General features: G+C 39.8%; 1 protein-coding gene across 1 annotated transcript in view; it reads left to right on the top strand.

Moving 5' to 3' along the window:
• The window catches only part of si:dkey-22o22.2 (neural-cadherin), a 170,289-nt gene that overhangs the window by 59,980 nt on the left and 88,716 nt on the right, over positions 1–21,593 (top strand). Inside the window, exon 2 of the mRNA XM_062992304.1 lies at positions 20,533–20,721. Coding sequence (XP_062848374.1) covers positions 20,533–20,721 — 189 coding nt within the window. The remainder of the gene's footprint in view (positions 1–20,532; positions 20,722–21,593) is intronic.

The following is a 21,593-nucleotide window of genomic DNA, read 5'->3' as shown; positions in this document are numbered from 1 at the left end:
ACCTCTATGTAATCATTTCAGTTATAACAACAGCCACTCTCTTCTCACAGGATTTTGAAGTATGTCTGTAAAAAATTGTGCCCATTTAGACAAAACAGGATTTGTATGGCTTGGTCAAGAAGGTCTCAACTGATGTTCCAGTTCATTCCAAAGCTGTTCAGTGGTACTGAGGTCAATGATCTGTTTAGGCCACTGGAGTTTCTATAAAACAAGCTTTTCTTTATGTCTTTATAGACCTTGCTGTGTGCACAGGGGTACAGTCATGCTGGAACAGGAAGAGGCTTTCCATAAACTGTTCCTGCAAAGTTCAATGCGTATAATTAATTTATTTTGCCTGTTAGCAATTGTTGTGGCTGCAACACATAAATGTAAAAATGAGAAGGGTTGTCCTGATATTTTTGCCCATATAATGTAGGAGAATTGCCCCAGATTTGGTTTTGTGGGGGCAAAGCTTTCTTCCTGTGTGATGCTTGATGTTGCAACTGAAGATGTTGCTGTGGGTGTGTGGTATTTTAGAAGCTTGTAATCTCAGCTTCTTTTACAAGCCAAGGCTCGATTGATCACCACAGCAATCAAGCCTACGAAATACAAGCTGTATTTATTATTGAGCCCTCCAGCTCCTCCAAAAGTAGACCGAGAGTGTTTAATGAAAGAAAACAAAGGCGTGCAGGGAGCCGGGCACACTTGCCAATCACTACACAGTGTGTTTAAAAGCAGAGAAAGAGAGAGGGAGGAAGAAAACTGGGCAGACCAGTGCTAGAAAAAAAGATGTTTGAAGAGGGTGAGAAAGTAAATTTATGATGCAAGGCTGATGGATCTGTCTGTAATCTTTCTCTGACCAGACCTGCACTAACCCAAACACCTAGATCTCACCCTGCTCTCTACACCCGGTCCCTCTCCAAAGGTAACTCAGCCACTCCTGTTACTCCAGGCATATTGTACTGCCAGTGTTTCAGACGGCACACATGCATCAATCACTACTAATCCTCCTCTTTGTGGAATGAAGATAAATAGCACACTTTGCCCCCCTGCTTACTCTAATAGATGCAAATTGAAGTGTGGTGTCTGTAAGGTTTCTGCAAAAGCAAATGGACTATTACATTTTTAAAGTAATATTCACTAATAGGGCAGCTGTAGTCTAGTGGTTAAGGTACTGGACAAGTAACCAAAAGGTCGCTGGTTCAAGACTCACCACTGCCAGGTTGCCACTGTTGGGCCCTTGAGCAAGGCACAGTACTGTAAGTTGCTTTGGAAAAAAGGATGCCGTAAATGTAATAAGCATTTGTGCCCATTTGGTCAAAAGAACATTTGTATAGCTGGGTACTGATGTTGGTCAAGAAATCTTCAATTGATGTTCCAGTTAATTCCAAAGCTGTTCAGTGTGATAGACCAGAGCCCATCACAGAACACTGTTCAATGTAGAAATGCACCCCACTAAAGGATATATACACTGATCAGCCATAACATTAAAACCACCTCCTTGTTTCTACACTCACTGACCATTTTATAAGCTCCACTTACCACATAGAAGCACACTGAAGTTCTACAATTACTGACTGTAGTCCATCTATTTCTCTACATATTTTTTTAGCCTGCTTTCACCCTGTTCTTCAATAGTCAGGACCCCCAGAGGACCACCACAGAGCAAGTATTATTTAGGTGGTGGATGATTCTCAGCACTGCAGTGACACTGACATGGTGGTGGTGTGTTAGTGTGTGTTGTGCTGTTATGAGTGGATCAGACACAGCAGCACTGCTGGAGTTTTTAAATACTGTGTCTACTCACTGTCCACTCTCCTCCTTACTCCTACCTAGTTGGTCCACCGTGTAGATGTAAAGTCAGAGACGATCGCTCATCTATTGCTGCTGTTTGAGTTGGTCATCTTCTAGACCTTCATCAGTGGTCACAGGACACTGCCCACAGGGCGCTGTTGGCTGGATATATATTTTTGGTTGGTGGACTATTTTCAGTCCAGCAGTGACAGTGAGGTGTTTAAAAACTCCAGCAGCACTGCTGTGTTTTATCCACTCATACCAGCACAACACACACTAACACACCACCACCATGTCAGTGTCACTGCAGTGTTGAGAATGATCCACCACCTAAATAATACATGCTCTGAGGTGGTCCTGGGAGAGTCCTGACCATTGAAGTACAGCATGAAAGGGGGCTAACAAAGCATGCAGAGAAACAGATGGACTGCAGTCAGTAATTGTAGAATTGTAGAATGGACAGTGTAAAAACTCAGTTTTAACAAATTATGACAAAAGACAAGAAACAGTATCAAAATGATCACACAAACACAATGTATGCATGTTAAACCCCTCACAGTCTGTAATGCCCCTCAAAATCAGTGAACTCTGATACTGATTATTTGAACTCAGATCCTCAAGACCCTGGAACTGTGTGGCATCTATAGTAGATCCCCAGTACAAGGGAGCTGTACGTGGCACCATCCATATATAGTAAATTCCCCTGCATTTTTAATATCAGGTCCTTTTTTTTAGCTTCTGTTTTATGGTGGAATGATGGAAGTATAATTGATAGAAGGGAGATGGTATAGAAGGAATTGGGCCGCCATTTAATCATTAGGGCTATAGGACAATTCTGACCAGCATGAGAGTGTTAAATATTAATGAGGTGAATTATGAAACTTAGAAGGGATTTAATGGTATGGTAAGAGGGACCTGGAGATCTACTAAAGAGCAACAGTCAACTATGTAAAATATATTTATTTCAGATAGTTGAATTTGAATTTATACATAAGTAGGCAGTGTGTGCATTAAATAATTAGGTTGTTTATACGGTCTTCTTCTTGTGAGTTTATTTACCTAAGTGGTTGTGTGTTGGGAAAAAGAAGTGCCAGTATAATCCTCAGTCCAATTTAAAATATGTTTAGTGAATATTCATTAATCCTTTGTTGTTTTTTATAATAACTAATCACACATCTGCTCACATACCACATACAGCTTTTCAACCCCCACCACCACCACCACCACAGCCCCCTCATTCACAAACAAACAGCTCTTGAAATAATTAAAGTGTACAGCACTGAAGTGGGTATTTCACAGCAGCGGGTGTCACTGTGTAGATTGTTCAGAACAGCCTATCATGCTGTGGAACTACAATAGCACGGACCTTTTGAAAGGCTCTATGACCCATCACACGTAAAGTCTGGTGGAAAACTCCAGCACACGGCATGAATCGGGTGAGAAAAAGGAAGCAGAGCTTTAATGCTGATTGATGGGTGAGGAAAGCAGATAGTGAGGGATTAAACAACGCCACACACACCAGCTCTGGCAGGTGGGCACTCATCTCTCTCTCTTTCTCTCTCTGTCTAATACACACATACAAACACACATTTACATTGTGAAGACTTAGTTGATGCACATCGGTGCTCTCCTCACAAAAATACGCTTCTGCATTATTCATTAAACTGTGTTCAAATGTTCCATCCGTTATTGGACTTTTCTTATCTGTCTCTGACCATCAGTAAAGTAATGCGGGTGTTAGGCGGTGAGATAGGGGAATCGAGGCTTATTAATTCCGCACGTTAGTGAAGATGTCATTAATCCAGCAAGTGCCCGGTTTGTGGAAGAAGGATAATTTGCATAATGCTCAGTATCTCTAACTCCCATCAACCACCTCCCCCATTGCTCTGTCTCTACCTTGGTTTAGCTCAAGAAGTGTAATTCGAAATGCCTTCACCCTACTCCCTTTGATTGAATTGCAAATGCTGAATATTATAGCCAACAGTCCTCCACCTGTCCACATCTCACTGATGACGGAGAACATGCAGGCTTGTTCTTTTGTTCCACAGATTGAAACTGTGCCAACATAGAAGGCAGCTTTTGGAAATTACGTGTTCCAAGCTTTAGTTTTATTTTTTGACAGAAGCTTTAAAAAAGATAGCAGCTCTTTGGCACAGCAGGTGTTTTTGCTGTTCAGATCTAGCGACCCAGGCTCATTTGGTGGCTATATTTGGCCAGACAGACAAAGTGTGACTGTGAGTATGTGTGAATGAAGAAAGCATGATGACTGGTGCCCTCGTAGAGTTTTGCACCCAGTGTATCTGGAATAGTAACCGGCCCCACCGCATCCTTCAACTAGATAAAGTATAGTCGCTAAATCCGGACTATAAGCTCTCTCTCAGTCACGACCAATTACTACTCCTCCCGCCCTCACTGTTTCCATAAAAAATTTTAAAGTGCAGAAACTTTTTGAACACCCCTCGTATTTAACATGTTTTTACTATGCTTTACATGGGAATAAATATAATCATAACATGACGATAGTTTGATTTGCATACTTACCAATTATGGCTGCCACCAAAGCAACCAATGCCAACTAAACACCATTCATTTGACCACGCTTCTGACTTCTAAAGTCTTTATTTTGGATCGTTTACAGTTATTTGATGACACCTGCCATCTGCATTTCTTCCTGGGTCACGTTTTGGCATAAATTGAAAACAGTGAAAAGGAGTGCAGGCCCAGTTCAATGCAACACTTTTACACTTTTACAGAGTAAAATGCAACAAAAAGAGACAAAATCTAATCTTAAGATTGAGAAAGCAACGGAATTTGGAGATGAAATTGGTTTTCATAAGGCCATAAATTACCCTGCATAGACATTCTTTTATATAGAACCTTGTTGGCGCTCTTTAAATCTAGCTTCTGCATTGTGTGTACGAGTGAGATGGTTTAGTATTTGATTTTCAGGATAAGCTGTGTGAGGGGAAGATAGAAGCCTTATCGTAGTACAGAGCATTTGGGACTAGCCTTTTGTTCTCATCAAAACCACTTCTCAGCTGGTGCTGAGACATCCCTTAAGTAAGTCGAAGGAACTTGGGTTTTCGATTAGTGCTTCACTATGGTGCCAGTCTCATGGGGCTCCCCTGTGCTCCTCAAGTATCACTGAGTGAGAGTCTGGGTGAAGGATTTTTAAAGAAAAGATGAAGAATAGAGTAAGACGACTGAGGGTAAAGTTGAGAGAAGAGCGGGGAGTACAAAAGATTACAGACCATCAGTGGTTGCTGTCTTAATCACACCATAACTCCCAGTGTGCACCCCTGACACACTTTAATCTCTACAGAATTCTGACTTGTAGTTACTGGGCTTTCATTCATAGATGAGAGAAAGAGAAAAGAGAAACAGAAAGACAATAACTTTATTAAGTATAAATTGAGATAAAGTTTTTCCCATGTTTCTAGTTGTGGCTGCTGGCTAAGATTGAACATAATTTGTGGATTTGTTTGGGGTTTTGTGACTTGACTCTTGTTTTGACTTCTGTTCGCTTAGACTTGCTTTGGGCTCATTTATTTATATCTTGACTTAATTTGGTCTCTGTCACCGGTCTCCCAAAACACTGTTTTCTCATATTTAAAACAAGTAGCAATTTAATTTACTTTAATTTTCACACTACTCATCAACTACTTGTGCTAGAAAACAAAAGTTGTATCTATTTGCTTTATCCAACAACAGACTGACACTGGTTATTTGCATAACATTAACTATTTATTAAAGCCCAGCACTTCTAAAAGCTGTGGGAATACTATTATTGATGTTCCCATTTGTAGATGTGAGATTAATATTAACAACAACAAGAGCAAAAGCATACTGTAACAGGTTGATTACCTTAGTCTGCTTCCTCTCACTGCAGAAATTGTAAATCCACTGTGGTCTGTGGTGGAAAGACTCTTAAATGATTACCTTGAAGACAGGATTGTAAGTAGAAAAAAGTTTTATTCTTGTCTGCAGAGAAGGATCACAATGACAAAGCCTTGCATGGAAACTCAGACATTTCATAGTTAACAGATGTTTCTTAGGTAGGAAATAGGACTGATGGAAGACAGCTAGAACAGGATCTGGAAGTCTGGAAATTGCAAGCAATGCACCTTTTGTTACATATGCCACTTACCAATAATATGAGGGATCTTCAAAAAGTTTCCGCACTTTTATATTTTGGTTGGGAACAGTGAGGATGGAAGGAGTAGTAATTGCTAGTCTGAGAGAGAGTTTATAGTCCAGATTTATCACAGTCTGTTTTTTAACCTTTTTGGACCATTCAAAGAAGCTTTAAGGGAAAGAAGATTTTTATGTGATGATGCTGGAAAGCAGCAGTGCATCAGTGGCTACACTTGTGTAGAAACTTAACATATTTTTTGACTGATTATACGCCTTCTGCTTCATTTAAAGCCTCTGTCAAAGAATTGGTTCGTCAACAAATTGCTCGTCCTTTTTCTTCTCTTTTGTTAGGCAGAGTCAAGAGAGAAGCATAAGAACTATGACCACGAGTTGTGTTGGTGGACATTGTGGCTAATGCACTGTAGGCATGGTCGCCTAGCATTCTCTAAACAGTTCCTTTCTTTATTCATTGACTTGAAAGTATAGTGACAAAAAATATAATAATACATGCATATATACTAACATCAAACATTTGGACAGAAACCAGTTAAATTATGTTTAAGATCTAGGTCTAGGTGTTGGTCTTTACTTGAGTATTGGCTGTTCACAGACATGTCTTGGACTTTACAAAATTCTCACCCCCACCAACCAATCGTCATCTTAACACTCATTATTTATTTAAATGTACTGGCTATTCATGCAAACAAAGGTACAAAAGTTCCTTTGATAATTAGGCATGTCAGGCACTTTTTAGATGTGTTGATGTGTGAAAAAAGAGAAAAGAAGTGGTGTGTGTGTTTTGTTTGAGGTAGGTTACATGTCATTGTACAGTACTTGTATTAGTGCAGGTCTTGTATCCATCTAGACAAAGGTAAGGTCAACACAGGTCCTAATTTGCACCAGAGCTGTAGGTGCTCAATTCTTTGTCTCTGGTTTAAACAGAACCTTAGCTTTCATGTCCATCCTCTATATCTTGCCCTGAGTGTGTATGTTTGTGTGGGGTAGCGCAGCAGGCCAGTCCCGGTCCCTTACAGCTCCATGCACCATTTCTTTACACATCTACTTGAGTGGAAAATCTGGGGATGCTAGATTCATTTTAGCTGAATAGCATTGGTAGACAGGGCTTTTGTGCCTGAGAGAGTCCCACAGAGAGCACCACCCCTCAATGAAGAATTCTGAGCCTCTTGTACTTTCACCAGACCAATTTTAGACTGCCAGTGAACCTCACAGACTTCCAAACAATCTCTTGAAGCAAACTTTAAAAAAATGTTAATGTAATGAAGCAGCATGCACCTTCCCACAGAGTGGCAGATGAAGCCCCGCACCCACGATATAATATTAATGAACCCAGTTGCAGGATTCCTAACTTTGGTAAAACAATGTTGATAAAGAGCCACAACAAGAAAAAAAAGATAGAAATAATAATTAAAACAAAAATTGTCCAATCAAAATGACTAAAAACAAATGAGAACCAAAACAAATTCACAGCTCAAAGTGCAGATGAGATAGAACAGGTAGGCGAGTGCATTTGTTGAGAATAGAACACTGCACCCCACATCCAGAAAGAGAAAAATAGAGACCCATGGGGACATAAGCATTATCTGTCCCCAGTGAACATCAAAAAACGTAGGTGGTCATGTGTTCACCCCATAGGGGCATAATCGACAATCGATACAGCCCCAAACAAATCTCAAGACCACACAAAACAGCTGAAAGGGACAGATAAAAGAGACGGAATGAGAACCGAGTTGCCACCAGTGCTTACTACTCCACCAGCAAGTGACAACCCAAGCTCTCAAAAAACGAATAAATCACGAATAAAACTCATGTGTCATTATCTGGGTCCAGAATGAACTTTGCATAGTAACCCCATAACAGGAGTTATAAAGTAATATGCCACTGGCTGAGTTCTTGGGACAAAGGTCAAAAGTAAAAAGAACTGGGCAGAAGAACTTGTGAATAAGTGCAGGTGCAAAACAATGAGCCAGCGGAGAGCTGGCTAACAAAGCTGAAATTTAAAGATGTTAATGCTTAATGAGGCACAGAGATTGCCTATTAAAGGAAACGGCATTGTTAATCATCTGTGCTTTAATGCTCCCTACTGGGCCATAATTGGCATGGCAGGTGGGCATGATACTGCAATCTGCACCCCTGCCAGTCTATGTGGCAGTTTGGCCCAATACAGTTAATCAGTTTATATGAAAGAAATTTATATAATTCATAAGTCATTAAGTCAATAAGTCAATAAGAAATTTTTGTCAATCTTTGCATTTTACAACGTAAAATCTAATTGCAAGCAACAATATGTAATTAGTTTAATTAGTTTATGAGCAGAGGAGTTCTTTTTTAATTATAACTTAAAATAGTAACATTGCTATAATATTATAATAGCATTGAGACTTGTAAAGATGCCAGTACCCAACATGAAAAGCTAGTTGTTCAGTGAAATTAATTGAATCCAGTTACTTTTATTATTCCTTCAGTTTTGGCCAAGACCAAAAACATCAGAATGACACTCAAGGACAAGTTGTTCTACAAGCTCTCCTCTTTTATTTACTGCTCACATTGATCACTTTCATTGTTACGACAAACTTGCCATGATTAAATGAACTTGTACTCACTCTTACATACATTTTCTGGCCAGTCTTTTCATCTGGTGACCTTTATAACTCTCAGGAATTGTTTTTTTTTCTTTAAGAAACTAAATGGGGTGTATCTAGGTATACACAAGGGACATGACTGAGACAGAGACAAGGGTGCTCTTCCCCACACACCTAAAGAGGAAAAAATAGAATCTATACACAAATATTTAATCCAAGATAAAACAATACTGTAGCTAAATGTCATGAACTAAATAGGGAGAATTGCAAATAATAAAACGCCTAATAATTAAATATAAAGTAAAAAAGGAGTAATGGATCAAAATATTGTGTCCGCAACCCAGTATGGAGAAGAGTGGACAGTAAAGAAGTGCAGTTTAAGAACTGGGTATGATGGGCTGTTCTGGCCGGCACTGACAAACCGAGTTCTTGGAAAGAGAACAGCTGTTTGTTTTTCAGGATAGTATGGTGATGCAACTTAGTTTTCCTTCTGGTACTCTGAATGTCTTTCACAAAATCACATATATTCATATTTAATACAGATTGCATTGGTACAATTACAGGTGCCAAAGGGTATGTCAGCTAGTAGCATTACATTTTTCAATAGTGAGGTGGTAACATGTCTACTTTTAAAATCAAGTAAAGATGTAAATATAGCCAGTGTTAAAGGAAGGCCTTTATACATTGTTTTTATGAAAGCCGAAATGCAGTGATCCCCCTTCCCAAAAAGTAAAGACAAAAACTGGAGTGCCAGTGCTCTGGAAGCCATTGTGTGTAGTTCCTGTACCAAAGACTGAATACCCTATTGATTTAAAAAGATACAGACCAGTGGCACTGACCCCTTACCTTATGGAAAGCCATGTTTTTGACTCCACCCACTGGTAAAACCAGCAATGGATCTGCTACAGTGAGCTTTTCAGCCAGGCATTGCTGTGAATGACTCAAACATCAAACTACTTTTGTTTTTGCGTGTTTATCAAGTAATAGTCTGGACCAAGAGGCATAATTGCTTTTTTATTACCTGTTTCAATACTGTATAAAATATTAATGACACAGTACTTCTGTCCATCATAAACAGCCAGCTTTGTCCTACTGAAAACCTTATTTCTAAAACATTGCTGTTTTCCTTTGTAAATCCTCTATAAAACTGTACTGATAATTGTTCATTACTCATACAAATCTGTTATGAATAACGGAGTATATAACTGAGTAAATATATGGTAGTATTACTGTAATATGTTCATATTAGCAATTTTTCATCTAGAACTTGAGAGAAATCTGTTTCACTGACCAATCACTGACCAACATGACGCAAAAATCGAACTAGCTTTGTTTTGCATGTTCATCAAATAACAGTCAAGTAATCAATTCCAGAAATGTAAAATTAACCCAAATGTTTTTGGGAACTGATTCAGTGCAGGTTTGGGCACAGAGTATAACTGTTTGTATGACCAGACTGAATAGCAGGAATCTGTGGCATTGCCAACTAAGGACGATACGTGGTCTTACCACAAGCCGTACTTTCTCATTCTGTTCGGGTTGCTTTTTTTTATTACCACAGTGCTGCAATTCTGTCCATCATAATCATCCAGCTTTGTACTACTTAAAACCTAATTGCAAAACAATCCTCTCATAAGAAAACAATTGTTCATTAGTCATACAAATCTGTTAGTATATAAATGGTAGTGTTATTGTAATATGTTTATATTAGCAATTCTCAATCTAGAACTTTGTGTTTGAGAGAAAACAAACTCTGATTTACTGACCAACATGGCGACCATTATTGTTCTGTTGAGAGCACTGGAAATGTATCCCGTAGTCCCCTCTCCAATAAAGCCTGTCAAACTCCATCTTTGTAATGTAGTTTTTGTGGAAAACAGAGATAACACAGTTGCAGCTTTAGCATCAAAGGATCTAGATACAGTGATTTTCCTGCCATTTGCTTTCTTGCCACCTCTGGTGTGACTGATTTAGTTTCAGTGGAGGAGAAATCAGATGTAAGCCAGTGCTTTGGCTCAACCAGCATCTCTTGTCTGCCACCAGGGTGGAATTGAAGGACTTATGCATACTGATATGATTCCTATATGACTCGTATATTATGATATACTGTATGTTCTGAACGTGTTTCCTATAATAATTATTTTCAACAAATCATAAAAGGTTTATGTCCATGTTCAGTGTCCAGTGTTTGTGATAGACTGACAAACTGTCTGGGGTATTTCCTGCGTTTTACTTAGTGAATCAGACTCACTATGATCCAGAGTAGGATAAGCGGTGGTAAAACAGATAATGAATTAATGAATGAAGAATTGTGTGTGTGTGCGTGGGGGGGGGGGGGTGTAATAGTGTAATATAAAGCTTCAAAAGCACAGACAACAGAGAAGTGTGTTTCAGAGATAGACTGTACAATGATTTTTTGTTGTAGATCCATGTTGGCTCTGGTTCCTTTATTAAGTTGGGCCATATATCCACAAACAACCTTAGGCCTTTTAATCAAATCCCAGCCAGTAAAATGAAATGAAAATAAATAGAGCAAGAAAAAAAAAACATAATGAAAAAGCTATTCTACAACTGTGCAGCTGCATTCATTTAATTTTTTAGTCCTGTGCAGTGCAGGTCACTAGATTGTTTTATCTTCTATGGTATTTTTTCATAGAATCTCCCTCATATTAAAGAAGAATATACTGTACTGTTAAGTATAACATTTAAATTATGTTTGACTGTGGCACAGTAGTGCAGCTGGTAAAGAAATGTGATGCTGTAACAGGGACCTAACATGGATCTACAGTGTCTGGTCAACATGCAAAGTTGACTGAAAACTCCCAGTTGTGTTTTATGCTAAAAGCCCTGCTTAGTGTGTATTTCTGCCTTATGGCCACATTTTTTTTGGGTTGTGCAGGGGCTGGTTAAAGGGGTTAGTACAGGAGTGTCCAAACTTTTCCTGTTGGGGACTAGATTGAGTAAAAATATTCAAACACAGACTCATTTGTAATAAAATAAATAAACATATAATAGACAAACCTGATTACTAACAATTACATTTCCCTTTTATTTGAGTGACTAATTCTCGTTGACAGTGTTGTGTTATTATACTTCTTCAAATTAAACATACTTACTTCACTCTACTTAAAAACATTCCTTTTTTCAGCACGCCTAAAATCTTCTGCGTTTGCTGTCTAGTTTTTGTTTCTTTGGAGCCACCATGTTTATCCAAAAACTTGATGTAGGTGTAACGTTAATGTTTTGAGTTGGGGGAAAGAAGATGGGGAGCATTTTAGATTTTGTTTTTATGCGATAGCGACACCCAGAGTTCAAAAAGTTCAAGCAGTTTTAAAAAACCTGCCAACTTTAATTTAATTTCTAAAATATCTCATGAGCCATTTCAAATATGGCAATGGGCTGCAAATGGCCTGCGGGCCGTAGTTTGTACATCCCTGGGTTAGTTAAAATAAGCGAATGAAATAATAATCATGTGTAAACGTTGATAAAAAAATTGATATATATATATGAGAGACAAGGTCAGGATATATACTTTTCTTTCCAAACAATCACACATCAGCTTAGTGTAAATTCTAGGAACAAAGAAAACAATTATTGTTGAGGTCACATACTTTTGAACATGTTGTGTATAGATATCTTGAATCAGTATCATTTCAAAAAACAGTAAACATGAAAATACTTTTTTGTTCCCGTTATGTATTCACAGAAAAATGTGCCGCGATTTTAAAATCCCAAATCTGCCATGAAAAATCTGTACCTTACATGTATATGTAACCTTCTGACTTTAACTACATTTCTCTCTCTCTCTCTCTCAATTTCTGACTTCACCTCTCCATCAGTGCTTTGAGACATGGTTTAATTAGGAGCACAGAGCTCCTTTACGGTGTACCTGTGTGATTGTGTAGCTTATTCTTCTCTCAAATGGGCACCACACTTTTATTACACTAATGCAGTATGGTCATATTAAAAATGGGCTATTCAGTGCAGTAAAGGACAGTAAAAATGCCTTAGTGTGTCTTTACCCTTTTGAAAGGACAAAAGCCCCAAGATTGGTGGGAATACATAACAGTTGTGACCTTGTAGGGACATTTAACCAATTTCCAAAGTGCAGTTTTACAGAAAATGGAGCTTAAAATAAACACTAAAACGTTCGAGTCCAAGTCACTGTGCGAAATGTAGGAAACGCCAGTCCATCACAGGGCAGACACACACGTAGGGTAATTTAGCATCTTCATTTACTTGACTGTGTGTCTTTGGACTGTGGGAGGACACCAGAGCTTCTGAAGGAAACCAACACAGACAAATAAAGAAAATGCAAACTCCACACAGGAAGGACCCAGACCGCTCCACGTGGGAACTGAACCTAGGTTCTTCTTGTTGTAAGGCGAAAGTGCTACCCACCAATCCTTTTTGTGTGTATAGAGGAAAGAATTAGGACTCACACTAGCATTGGGTGAGCAGATGGGCATCAGTGGCTCCTGCTTCATGAATCTAAAGTATTTAGCCTCTCTTTGCCCCATAGGCCACAACCACACACACACAGACACAGGGAGAACAAACTCCACACAGAAAGGACCCAGACCGCTCCACATGGGAATTGAACCTTGGACCTTATTTCTGTAAGGCGACAGTGCTACCCACAGAGCTCCTGTCCCACCAATGCTGCAAATGTGTGTTTGGTTCTGAGGAAAACTTGTGTGTATACAGGAATTAATTAGGACTCACACTAGAATTGGGTAAGCAGATGGGCATCAGTGGCTCATGGATCTAAAGTATTTAGCCTCTCTTTGCCCCATAGGCCACAACCACACAGAGCCTGCTTTAGGCTGCTAAAACAATAAGGTTCTGTCTGTCACACACTGCCCTCTGTCCATGCTTACAAATTAGCATGCATACCAGCTAACTTTACACTAATGGCTGCATTGCCTGTATGAGTATGTGCACTAAAATCCGTCACCAATTACAGGCATCTGATATTAGTCACTTCCACTCTTTTTTTTGCCTACCCGTACAGTGTGTGTGCATGTGTGTCACTTCATGAAGTCTTCCCTGCAGAGATATTTCAATATGCAGCTCATGGCAGGAGACGAAAACAGACAAAGGCCCTAATTTGAAAACTTAATTATACCCTTGGTAATGCATGTCATCAGAGCAACAATGCGATGTACATCGTTGAGTAGTTAATTGAGTGTGAAAAGGGCACTCTTTTTAGATCGCGACTCGAAAACACCCTATGCAAAGCTAGCAAGTGTGGGATGATTATGCCAGCTCATCCGAGCGCTCTTCAGATGCCACAAAGATGTAACGCTGCCAAGACCTGCCTGAACACAGGGGACGCCTGCTCCATGCCAGTCACCATGACAACCTAGCCTATGCTGTCACTCGCACAGACACCTGTGATCCTGCTTCTTAATGTGAATGAGAAAAGGGGGTCAGGTGAAAAAACATCATTAGCATGGGGTCAGAATTCAGAGCGTGAAGCAATATCTAATTAAATCTAGTGCATAGTACACAGTTGTCTTCCTGATTTTGTCCTTGAAGACACATTTATGGGTAGAATCTAAGCTATCTTTTGGTGTGCTACTAGACGTGGTGAGTCTTGATGTTTTGTAGTATGTGTCACTCAGCCAGCTTTATCTAGGAGCCAATCAGTCAGTCAGGTTTTGGATTATGATTATTTTAAGCTTGTTTAAGTCATGTTAATATCCCAAACTAGCTGCTGATACCCAAATACAATATTTTCTTCTAAATAGAAATCTAATTTACTACAGCAGTTAGGTTACTGCCAGGGTGTGACAGAGGAGCCAATCATAACATTTGTTGTGCAGTATTAGAAAGGTGATTTATTTATTTATTAGGATTTTACTGTCATGTTTTACACACTTTGGTTACATTCATGACAGAAACGGTAGTAACTCATTACACAGGATTAATCAGTTCACAAGTTTAATGTCAAACACAGTCATGAACAATTTCGTATCTCCAATTTACCTCACTTGCATGTCTTTGGACTGTGGGAGGAAACCAGAGCTCCCGGAGGAAACCCATGCACACTCCACACAGAAAGGGCCCAGACCGCCCCACCTGGGGATCGAACCCAGGACCTTCTTGCTGTGAGGTGACAGTGGTACCCACTGAGCCACTGTGCCACCCTTAGAGGGATGAACCAAATATCAGGAGGCAACCGAGGCAGAACAAAACTGTGGCTGAAATGTCATAAGAACAAAAAACTGGAAAATAACAATCAAATTAATTAATAAGTAATAAAACTTGAGAAATAATAACTGAACCAAAGCATATACAGCAGCTTGAAGCAGGAGTCATGGATGAAATAACTGAAGCAAAAACACTGCCCTCAACACAAAAAAATCAGAAAATATGGAAAAATCAGGTACATCCTCGGTCAGCTTCTCAATCCACCAGTGAGCTACAATCCAAACACTCACCAGAGAATTAGACAAGGTAACCCAGCAAACCAGTAGTGGCACTAAAACATCAAAAAGGTGCCACGCCATTCATGGACAAATCCATCCAAAGCCGCTAGAACACAGGAATACTGTTTACTGCCTGAGTCCCTGGGTGGCACGGTGGCTAAGTGGGTAGCACTGTTGCCTCAAAGCAAGAAGGTCCTGGGTTCAATCCCCAGGTGGGGCGGTCTGGGTCCTTTCTGTGTGGAGTTTGCATGTTCTCCCTGTGTCTGTGTGGGTTTCCTCCGGGAGCTCCGGTTTCCTCCCACAGTCCAAAGACATGCAAGTGAGGTGAATTGATGAATCTTGTGTAATGAGTGACTACCGTTCCTGTCATGAATGTAACCAAAGTGTAAAACATGATGTTAAAATCCTAATAAACAAACAAACAAACTGTCTGGGTCCCAAAAACCAGAACGAAAGAACGCCAGCAAAAGATATTCAATGGCATTTTATGTAGTGATATTTAAATTAGTGCAGACTTTGGACAAGCATTGGACTTTTTGGACCGTGTTCATTAACTATTGATACATGAAACATATTATACCCAGCACATTGCTTCACTGTTGCACAGGCTTGAGCATGAATTATTGAGGCATACATGTAGTCCTTGTACCTTCTTTACTTTGACTAACAGTGGCGAAAAAGATCATGTGATTGTTGTCTTGTTTTCTAATTAGAATATAGTCCAGTTGAGATTATCTAAATAAAAGTTCTGTCCCAGAATATCCCAATAGACCTTGTTATTTTCATCACGGCTGAGAGGCCAGCATCTCTCCCCTCCATACTGTGTTTGTATATGTGTGTTTATTTAGCACTTCTATTTTAAGACGCTGTTTTGCTCTCTCTTTGCTTCTTTGGCTCTCGGAGGGCTGTTTAAGTTCCATTAAGATCCTCTGGTATGGTGACAGCTGCTTAAGGGAGAGTGGAGATATGCTGAACTGAGCCTTCCAGTCAGAGGTGTGTTGACCGAGCTTGTAGCCCATTAGCTGTCCAAGTGTGTGCACCTCCCACAGGGTCGGTGTAGTGTGTGAGGTCCAAGTGTCTGTGCTGCGATCTAATTAGGAAAAAAATCCAGGACCCTTGCGGTGAGAAACTTACACATTCAGAATAAAGTGGATCAAGGTGTCTATTAGCACACTCACTCCACAGGCCACTGCCACCCACTCGCTACAGCTGCCAGAGATGAACTTTTTCCAGACCATTTTTTAATTTATTTTCACTTATTATCTCCTCTTGGTCAAGATGGGTTTTGCATTTTTTGGAGGTTGGGGAAAAACTAGAGTACCTAGAGGAAACCAATATGGACACATAATAAACTAAAGAAATTGACCAGAGGCAAGGATATGATCTGTGTTGCTGTGAGGTACTGATCCTACCAGCTGCATTAGATAGTGATGGGACTTAAGCATAGTAATACTAGAAAAAATGAGTACATTACATTAAAACATTTTGACATACATAGTGGCACCAATTCTGTGTTTTTTTTCCCTATTTTTACTTACTGTTTCATCTTGGTCAGGGTAGATCTTGCACCACCCTGAAACACTAGTTGGAAGGCAGGAATTTATTTAGCTCACAGCAGCAATCCATTGTTGAGAAACACACTCCCATTTATTTACTTACTTAGACCTAGTTCCAGTGTAGAGTAACCAATCCAATGTCTGCATTTTTTGAAAGAGGAAGGAGACCAAAGTACCTAAAGAATACCTACTTAGACAAAAAGAGAACAGCAAAACTCCTTACAGATAATTACTTGATGAAAGGACTGAACCTATGTTTTTAGAGCCCATGTTGCTGTGGGGTACCAACAGCACCAGCTGCACCACCGTGCTTACTAGCTTCCAAACCAACAAATACTTTAGCCCATTTTGCCAAATTAAGTACCTTCTTGAATAAGGGGTGGCCGGCAAAACCACAGCCAGGGTTGGGGCTGCACAGTACCAGAGTCCTAAAGACCTTGGTTAAAACCATTTTGTTAGTCTGTGTGGAGTTCGGTATGTATTCCCCACTTCTGTGTGGGTTTCCTATACATGTAAAATGTGAAATACTTGAAATAGTTTAAGTGGGGTGAATTAACGGGTGTATGTGATGCTTTGTGATATATTAGCTCTTTGTTCTGAGTGTTTTATTGCCATATGCCCAGTGTGTCCAAATGCTGCCACTGTGACAATGATTATGTTGAAGTTTATTTCAAAAACAGATTGTTGCTTGAACAAGGTGTAGCACAGTGGTGCTAAAGGTGGTGTAGGGATCTATATTTTGTTCATCACCTTTGGTCACTGACTGTTAAGACTTTGGCATGTTTCCAAGTCTGTGGGTTCTTTCGGGTATTTCGGTTTTCTCTTAACTCCTGAAATAAAACTTGCAAGTAGGTGAATTGTGTTATATGTCTCAGTTTGAATGAGAGTATGAGTGTGTATTAGATAGATAGATAGATAGATAGATAGATAGATAGATAGATAGATAGATAGATAGATAGATAGATAGATAGATAGATAGATAGATAGATACTTTATTTATCCCAAGGGAAATACTTTGCACCCAATTTATTTCCACAAAGGCTCTAGACCCACCTCTAACTTAATCAGTATTATAACATGGAGGTTAGACAGACTGGTCAGAGTCGACAGGAACAGCTCTTTTCCAGAAAATGGAAGATTAGCTTTGGTGCAAAGCAAGCAAACAAACATTCAAAAACAGTGGATTAACAAAATGTACACTACCCATGAACCTTTGCAACAGAAATGTGCATGTGAACTATATACAACACATTAGAGTACAGTTCAGCATGGCGTCATCATTCTGACTCTACACTATTTATCATCTTATAAATATGAATTAATAATTGAATAAATGAATAAAAGTGAGCACCACACCAAAATACATTTCAGCTTGTATCTGTTTAGTTAGGTTGTCTTTATTTTATTGGTGTTTAATGTCACACTGGTGTCTGTGGTTAGCTTTATAACCCATAAATAATCTTTTAATCAGGGATGGGATTTGACAGATTAGCATACATATACAGTAGATTCACAGTCTCCATCTATAGTCCTTTCTCAGCCCAATCAAGGACACTTGCCTGTTCTATGGCTTGTTTTACTTAGGAGGGTGGCATGGTGGCTCGGTGGGTAGCACTGTCGCCTCACAGCAAGAAGGTCCTCGGTTCGATTTCCAGGTGGAGCGGTCCAGGTCCCTTCTGTGTGGAGTTTGCATGTTCTCCCCGTGTCTGTGTGGGTTTCATCTGGGAGCTCCGGTTTCCTCCCGCAGTCCAAAGATGTGCAGGTGAGGTGAATTGGAGATAGAAAATTGTCCATGACTGTGTTTGACATTAAACTTGTGAACTAATTAATCTTGTAACAAGTAACTACCGTTATGAATGTAACCCAAGTGTAAAACATGACATTCAAATAAATAAATAATTTTTACTTTGGAAGACGTAGTGCTAAATATATGTTTCTCTGTGTGCTAACGTGTTCCCGTTATGCTAACTTCAAATCCTGTCAGCTGTAAGGCAGTGTAAATCAAAGACATTAAACCAGATAAACAAGTTGTTGTCAAGAGTTTCCCTCTTTTCCCCATCATCTCCTGCTCTCCCACATTTCCTCTCTGATTTCTCTCCGAGTCATCTTGTTTCCCTCGATCAGTCTCTGCTGACAAGTTTCAAAGCATTTTCTGTCATAAGGCAGGAAGTACAGGAAGCGGTGCGTTCGTATACCTTGCTTTGGTGCTCGGATGTGAAGTTTTCTTTTATTTTTGCTACTGTCTTGCTGTTGCGTTAGACACAAAAACAACACAAAATCCTACAAGTGTGATAAACAAGAGACAAAAAATAGAAAAGGAACCAGAAAAACCCTGCTGAGTGTCTTCTCTGTTCGCACTCTCTGCTCGGTGACTGATATGATGATTGTGTTTGAGCAAACTCTGTGCATCTTTCTGACAGCAGCTGACTTCCTGAAGGGAAGAACGTATTGATGGCTTCAGCGAAAATCTCATTTCTCTCAGTAGCAGAGTGTCCTTGGACTAAATGACAGCAGCTGGGAAGAAATGGCCGGATGGAGGGGTACAGATCTAATGGCTATTTCTTCTCTCTCTTTATCTCTGAAGCAGGTCTGACTTTGACTGTGATTAGTCTTCAGAGATGGCTGCTTTGCTGTTGTAGCACCTCAGTGCCCCGTTTGGAGGGATTAGTTTTAGGAGATTCTGGAAAATATACTGCAGTCAGCATGACTGTACTGAAAACCAATAAGTTAGTAGCAGAGATGTGTGGAGTTCTGTTGTTATTTGGGGTTTTGGAGCACAAAACCTGTTTTCTTAAGTCACACTCACTTTATTTTTCATTATTTACTATATAAGGGTCTCAGGTCGTGCAGCAGTAAATTAAATGATCCTTCTACTGCTATTTCTGATGGGGTTGGCCTAGGCTTCACAATGGGTTGGTGTCCTATCTAGGTGTGTTATTGCATTGTGTCCAGTGTTTTTGCAGAAACCAGGCCCACTACAAGTCCCTGCTGCCACCATGTTTGATCAAACTTCGATCCAAACTGGATAGTACAAACGATCATAGATCTTGCTATAACTGTGGTAATAAAACTGAATCTTAACTAATTTATCCAATTTTCCTCCCAATTTAGTCATGTCCAATTACCCCACTGCACCACTGCTGACCTCCACTCCTGGTCGAGGAGAGCCGTGACAAACACGCGCTCCCTCTGACATGTATGCAGAAGCCGACTGCATCTTCTCACCTGCACGTCATATGGGTTCAGTCTCGCACATGGAGAGTCACACACTGATATCCATTATCCCTCATCTCTGTGCAGGCACCATCGATCAGACAGCAGAGGTCATAATTGCATCAGTAATTGAATCCTGTCCGGCATCCAACCTGCCGGATGAGCCTGTTATTGTCAGGGTATGCCAGGGTGTTTGGGTCACGAGCCAAAAAAAATGAGTCACAGAGAAAAATAATAATAATTAAATTAACAAATTTTAACATGCACGTAAACACAAAATGAACTTGTACATGAACACCCCTTGTGGAGGCTTTACATTACATCTTGTAAACCACAGTGGGACCAGATTGCCCACATTTTTTATTAATTAAGTATATTTCGTTTTTTAGTTTAGTTTTGATGTATTGTGTTGCCTGGGTCACGTTAAAAATTATGGATAAAATGTGGGTCGCTTGAAAATAAAGTTAGTATAGGCTGAAATTTGAACTTATGAGACCGATTGCTTTTTATTTTATGTATTCTGGGAAAAAAAGCTGTGACACTATATTTGCTAACTACTATACAAGCCACTTGGATACCTTAAGTGCTTTAAACATTTAGAAAACATTAGAAAAATCTAAGGACAAAATAAATAGAAAAAACCTTTAAAAACTCAAGACTGCTATAGCCGAGTGAGTAATCTGTCTAAATCACCTACAGTACATAATCCAGCTGTGATGGATGTTTACTTAAAATTACAGGTGTATTTATTTGATATTTGTACTGTATTATTATTGCACTACTCATGTATTTATTCCTCTAATCTCTGTTTTCTGTTTGCAGGTAATGAGTGGTACCTGTGCAAGCTGGCTGTCACTCTTCCTGGCATGTCAGACCTGCAGTGGGCAATGTTTCCCAAGCCATATCTGGCCACAGTGGCACCTGACGCTGCACCAGGCTCTGTGGCTTATAAACTGGTCGCACGACGAAGGGATAACTTTTTTGGAGCGGCACAGTTCCTCTTGCTTGATGGTATGTAGGTTCTCAATTACACAACAATCTTTTAGCATTGAGAAGCTTAGTCAAGTCAAAAAATAGGACATGGGGCGCTCAGGTGGCACAGCGGTAAGACACGCTAGCACACCAGAGCTGACATTTTGAACTTGTCAGTTTGAAACTCAGCTCTGCCATCCGGCTGAGCTGGGCGGCTATATGAACAATGATTGGCTTGTTGTTCATACAGGGTGTGAAGCCAGATAGGGACCTCATACTCAACTCAAACAGCAGCAATAGATGAGCGATCGTCTCTGACTTTACATCTACAAGGTGGACCAACTGGGTAGGAGTGTCTAATAGAGTGGACAGTGAATGGACACAGTATTTAAAAACTCCAGCAGCGCTGCTGTGTCTGATCCACTCATATCAGCACAACACACACTAACACACCACCACCATGTCAGTGTCACTGCAGTGCTGAGAATGATTCCCCACCCAAATAATACCTACTCTGTAGTGGTCCTGGGAGAGTCCTGACCATTGAAGAACAGCATGAAAGGGGGCTAACAAAGCATGCAGAGAAACAGATGGACTACAGTCAGTAATTGTAGAACTACAAAGTGCTTCTATAAGTGGAGCTGATAACATGGACAATGTGTGTAGAAACAAAGAGGTGGTTTTAATGTTATGGCTGATCAGTGTATATATAAAAAATTGGGAAAAGTATAATCACAGCCAAGGCAAGGGAATGCATTAGCATAGCTTAATCCATTATGGAGTGTTGATAGATAAGTAAATGAGAATACTGTTTCCACATTTATGTAGTTATTTTTTAATCACCTGATGAACTTGTTAGCACTTGTGCAATGTGTTTTAAAGTTTAGACACCTTTACATTCATTTAAACGC

Source organism: Trichomycterus rosablanca, chromosome 3 (assembly GCF_030014385.1).
Source record: "Trichomycterus rosablanca isolate fTriRos1 chromosome 3, fTriRos1.hap1, whole genome shotgun sequence".
NCBI classification, from domain to species: Eukaryota; Metazoa; Chordata; class Actinopteri; order Siluriformes; family Trichomycteridae; genus Trichomycterus; species Trichomycterus rosablanca.
This window is presented reverse-complemented; position numbering and strand designations above follow the sequence as displayed.